The sequence below is a fragment of the Rutidosis leptorrhynchoides genome, chromosome 8, assembly GCF_046630445.1.
Source record: "Rutidosis leptorrhynchoides isolate AG116_Rl617_1_P2 chromosome 8, CSIRO_AGI_Rlap_v1, whole genome shotgun sequence".
Classification (NCBI taxonomy): domain Eukaryota; kingdom Viridiplantae; phylum Streptophyta; class Magnoliopsida; order Asterales; family Asteraceae; genus Rutidosis; species Rutidosis leptorrhynchoides.
In genome coordinates, this window is record NC_092340.1 from 372,240,793 (window position 1) to 372,244,907 (window position 4,115).

General features: G+C 33.4%; 1 protein-coding gene across 1 annotated transcript; it reads right to left on the reverse strand.

Annotated features, from left to right (window-relative positions):
* Positions 1–2,154: 2,154 nt before the first annotated feature.
* LOC139861392 (expansin-A1-like) lies at positions 2,155–3,696 on the reverse strand. The gene is made up of 3 exons (XM_071849773.1): positions 3,532–3,696; positions 2,982–3,294; positions 2,155–2,806 (listed from the first exon to the last, which is right to left on the reverse strand). Exons 1-3 carry the CDS (start codon positions 3,662–3,664, stop codon positions 2,500–2,502), a joined length of 753 nt encoding a protein of 250 aa, XP_071705874.1. The 5' UTR covers positions 3,665–3,696; the 3' UTR covers positions 2,155–2,499.
* Positions 3,697–4,115: the final 419 nt, after the last annotated feature.

Here is a 4,115-nt window from a genome sequence, read left to right on the forward strand (position 1 = left end):
GATATGGCCCGTTGAATATTTGGGTGTAGTTTTTTTAAATTTTTTTATGAAAATGAGTATTTGACACTTTACTCCCTGTTTGGGGGTCGATTTTAATATTTGAACAAACTATGAGGGGTTTTTTTTTTTTTTTTTTAAAAGGTGGAAAAGGGGGAAAAAAGTGAGAACGAAAGCACCACTGGCGACTATTATTTATTTTTGTCTATTAGGTAGTATATAAAGTATGTAGTCGATTTATAACGAATGAGGAGTTTAATGGTTAAAGTATAAAATGTTAAAAGTTTGTGATAAGTTTCTAAAAACCATAAAGTTAGATATTATATATTTGTTTGGGACTAAAATGTAAGTAAGTAAAAGAGTGGGGGTGGTTTGTGAAACTTGTGGGTTACTATTCACTTGGCCTTTGTCTTTTAGATATAAGGTATAATTAGTAATTTGTCTTATTTGTTATGAATAGTACTATCCAATTTTTCATTTTTTACAAACCAACCCACTCACTTTCTTTAAAATACAAATCGAGCCCCCATACTTTATACCTATATTATAAATTATTATTTATCCCATCACTAACACCAAAAACACCCACCACGCTTTACCGGCTTCTACACTGCGCTCAAACAGTAGGACCCACATAAGCCACTACTGTGCTACATTTTTTTTTTTGTCTCCAACGATAAAAGAAACAACTTTCTTAAAAAGAACAACCCTTCAATGCTACCAAAAGATGTCGAAAAATATTTTTTTTTACAAAATAGATCAACTAACTTTAACGTTAAAAGAAGCAACTTTCACAAAAGGAACAACCCTTCAATGTTAGATGTCGAAAAAAATTATTTTTTACAAAATAGATCCACAAAAGGAAAGACTTTTTTTTTAACTCGTATTCAAAACGGAGCCCCCGGCGCGAAGCGAGAGCTCCACAACTAGTTAAAATCAAAAATCAAAAACCAAAAGCTAGAACAAACTCATCTTCATCATGTGAACCAATTGATGCTCGCTTATATACGAGGCATCAATACAGACTATAAAACATTACTCATGGATCAATGTTAAAGCTTTTCTTCAATTTGTTGCAAACCACACATTGATATCGTTCTCCGACAATGAAGCATAGATGGGTTCATGCTACTACTCTGCTTGAGATCTATCAGAGATAGAGACGCACACACTAGTAAAGTGTGAACCAACGTGTGAACAAAACAGATTCTGTTTTCCTAGGAATCGATTGTGAAGGAGCGCGAGGGTAAACAATGCTTGTGAAGGTGCGTGAAGATGAACAACAAAATTATTGTAATTTAACGTGACATGTTGATTTAATTTCATACTCCCTCGGTCCCATATTCGAAGTCCAGTATTTCATTTTGTGATGTCCCAAATTAATAGTCCACTTCCATAAATTTGAAAAGAATAAGAAGCATAAGTTCTATTATGCCGTTAATGTATGTGGGCAGAATTAAAGGAGAAAAAAAAGTAAGGGAATACTGAAAAGTAAACAGAAAGTACAGTACTTTTATGACATTTTCTTAAACGGTGTGTTTTTGTCTGTGGACTATTAATATGGGACGGATGAGTGGACCCAGCTATCATTCGAAATGAGGCCTAAGATTGGGAGACCTAGGTTTGAGGGAGGTTCGTGAGGGTACAAATCAAAGTTCCAAATCGATCATGGAACAAAAAAAATGTATGCATATAAGTTTAAGAGAAAGTCTCTTTATTACCAATTGGTTTAAAAAAAATAAACTCTTGGACTTATATTATATATTATAAGACATTATTGATCTATACAATCATATCATTATCTATAGCTTTTTTAGATTCAAATGTGATTCTTCAGCTATGCTGATATTACTTTAGAATAGCATCAAGTCTCAAAACATCAATTTATTTATATTACTATTGCAATATATACTATATTTAAATTTATATAACTTAATTTAAATATTAAAATACCGGTCAAAGTAAGTAAGAATTACCAAATGACAAGGGGACAAACAAAAACAAGCCACTAATGGTTGTGCAACATGCTATAAATACAGTATTTGCAGTTCATAGTTTTGAATACTATACCAAACCAACAAGCTTAACTTTATGGTAAAGTAGTCACCTTCCATTACTAATAAAAAGTTAAACATACAACTTAACTTTCAGACCTCATCAAATCAAAAACATTTCAAACAAAAACAGATACACACAACCTCAATCCAATGACCCGACCAAGGGCAAAACGTCATAAACCACTTTTGGCGGGTGTAAAATACCACCACTGCCCTTCAAAAACAAACATAACAACCCTTAATAACTAGGGTACCAACTACCAAACTTACTAGTTACTATGTGTAACCCTTAAAAAAAAAATGACTAAAAAGACCTTTTCAAAACAAGCCTCTAGTCATTGCGATAGTACCTATTGTAGTAGCTAAAAAGTTACAATAGACCAATGGTAAATACTAGGTGACCACTAAATCCTACTACCCTTAACCAAGGGTAAAAATGAGTTTTTCAACGGAATTGGGCACCACTGAAGGTCTGCCCAAAAGTCCAACCAGCAGGAACAACATTGTTGGAGACAACAGTTTTGCCATCACTCGTTGTAACCTTAAAAGACAAAGATTGTCCATTTAAATAAGTGTTGGATTGCCAATTTTGCCCCCAATTTCTTGACATTTGTTGCCATCCAGTCCTTGAACCTTTAATTGCAACAGAGTGGACATCACCAGCACCACCTACATTTGTGATTAGTACCAAATTGAAGTAGGAATGGCCATTAATTTGGAACCTAATTCCACCCCTTCTCACACATGATACCCTACAAAAGCATACAAGAAAATAAATAAATAAATAAGGCAAACTAAAATTATAAAATACCCTTGAATATATCAGTTTTGAGTGAAATTTCAAAAATACCCTAAGAACTAATAAAACCTTTAACTCCAAAATATCAAGATACCCTTGTAGATGAGGGTGTTTTAGTAAATTCTCACCTTCTGTAAGCAACAGGGACAATTCCAGCTTTGTATTGTGCAATGTGTTGAAAGACAGGTTGAGAGAGATCAAAATGATGATTTGGGGGGTTACACCAACCACCATTGTTGCTAGGTAAGGCAGTGTTTGGTGGGCAGAAGTTGGTAGCAGTTACCAAAATGGAGGCCGGTAAACACCATTTAGCGTCATTAATACATTTAATCTCATAACAAGAACCACAACTTAGACCATTGTTAAACAAAGCAGTACTTAGTGCTGCTGTGTTTGTACCGTATCCTTGACTATACAAATTTCCATACCCACATGCACCTCCTGTATATTTTTAAAAAAAAAAAGAAAAAAAAGAAAACTTACAATTTCAACACAAATAATTCAATAATACTCCGTAATAATAAATGATAAACCATACTAGCTACGTAGTACTACGTAGTGTAAAGTTAGTTTAATATGTAGCAGTAACATTTTTCTAGTTAAGAAAAAAAAAAGAAAAAAACAAACGTTAGTAAAATTGAAAAATAAAAAAGTAGGAAATATTAAAATGACACGTACCCATTGTGCCGGAAGCATCACCGCCGCCGTAGAAAGTGGCGTGAGCATTGACCCAACCGCCGTCACCATTAACGGAGGAAGTTAATGAGAGAAAACCCACAAGAAAAAACCCTAAAATAGCCACTGATTTCATTTTTAATTTTATTTTTTATTTTAAGGGGAGTGAGTGAGTGAGTGAGTGAGTGAGTGAAGGGCTCTGAAGAAAATTGGTAGCGCATGAAGCATATAAATAGGAGGGATTGGTTGTAGGGACTAGGGAAGTGTACCCCACTTTTGGAAATATATTCAAAATAGTGTCGCGGGCCGTCTCTATTAATAGAGTAATATAACTGTTTTATTTTTATTTTTATTTATTTTAATTTTTTTCCTTAAAAAACCTAATAACAATAAACGAATCCAGAAGTCAACATTAGATCACAGGGTGTCGTTCGATGTTCATCTTCATTGTCTTGGAAAGACACTGAAAGTGACTGAGTAGAGAGAAACAAAAGATGTCGTTTAGTGTCAATTTCCAGTGTCTTAATATTTTATTCATTTTTAATTATAAATATTTCATTTTAATTAAAATAAAAGCAATAAAAAAG

Excerpts from the sequence above, each read along its gene's own strand:
- LOC139861392 (XM_071849773.1), bottom strand. The coding sequence starts at position 3,664 with ATGAAATCAGTGGCTATTTTAGGGTTTTTTCTTGTGGGTTTTCTCTCA. Across the intron at positions 3,295-3,531 it reads TGATGCTTCCGGCACAATGG|GAGGTGCATGTGGGTATGGA; the intron begins GTACGTGTCATT and ends AAAAATATACAG. Across the intron at positions 2,807-2,981 it reads GTCCCTGTTGCTTACAGAAG|GGTATCATGTGTGAGAAGGG; the intron begins GTGAGAATTTAC and ends ATGCTTTTGTAG.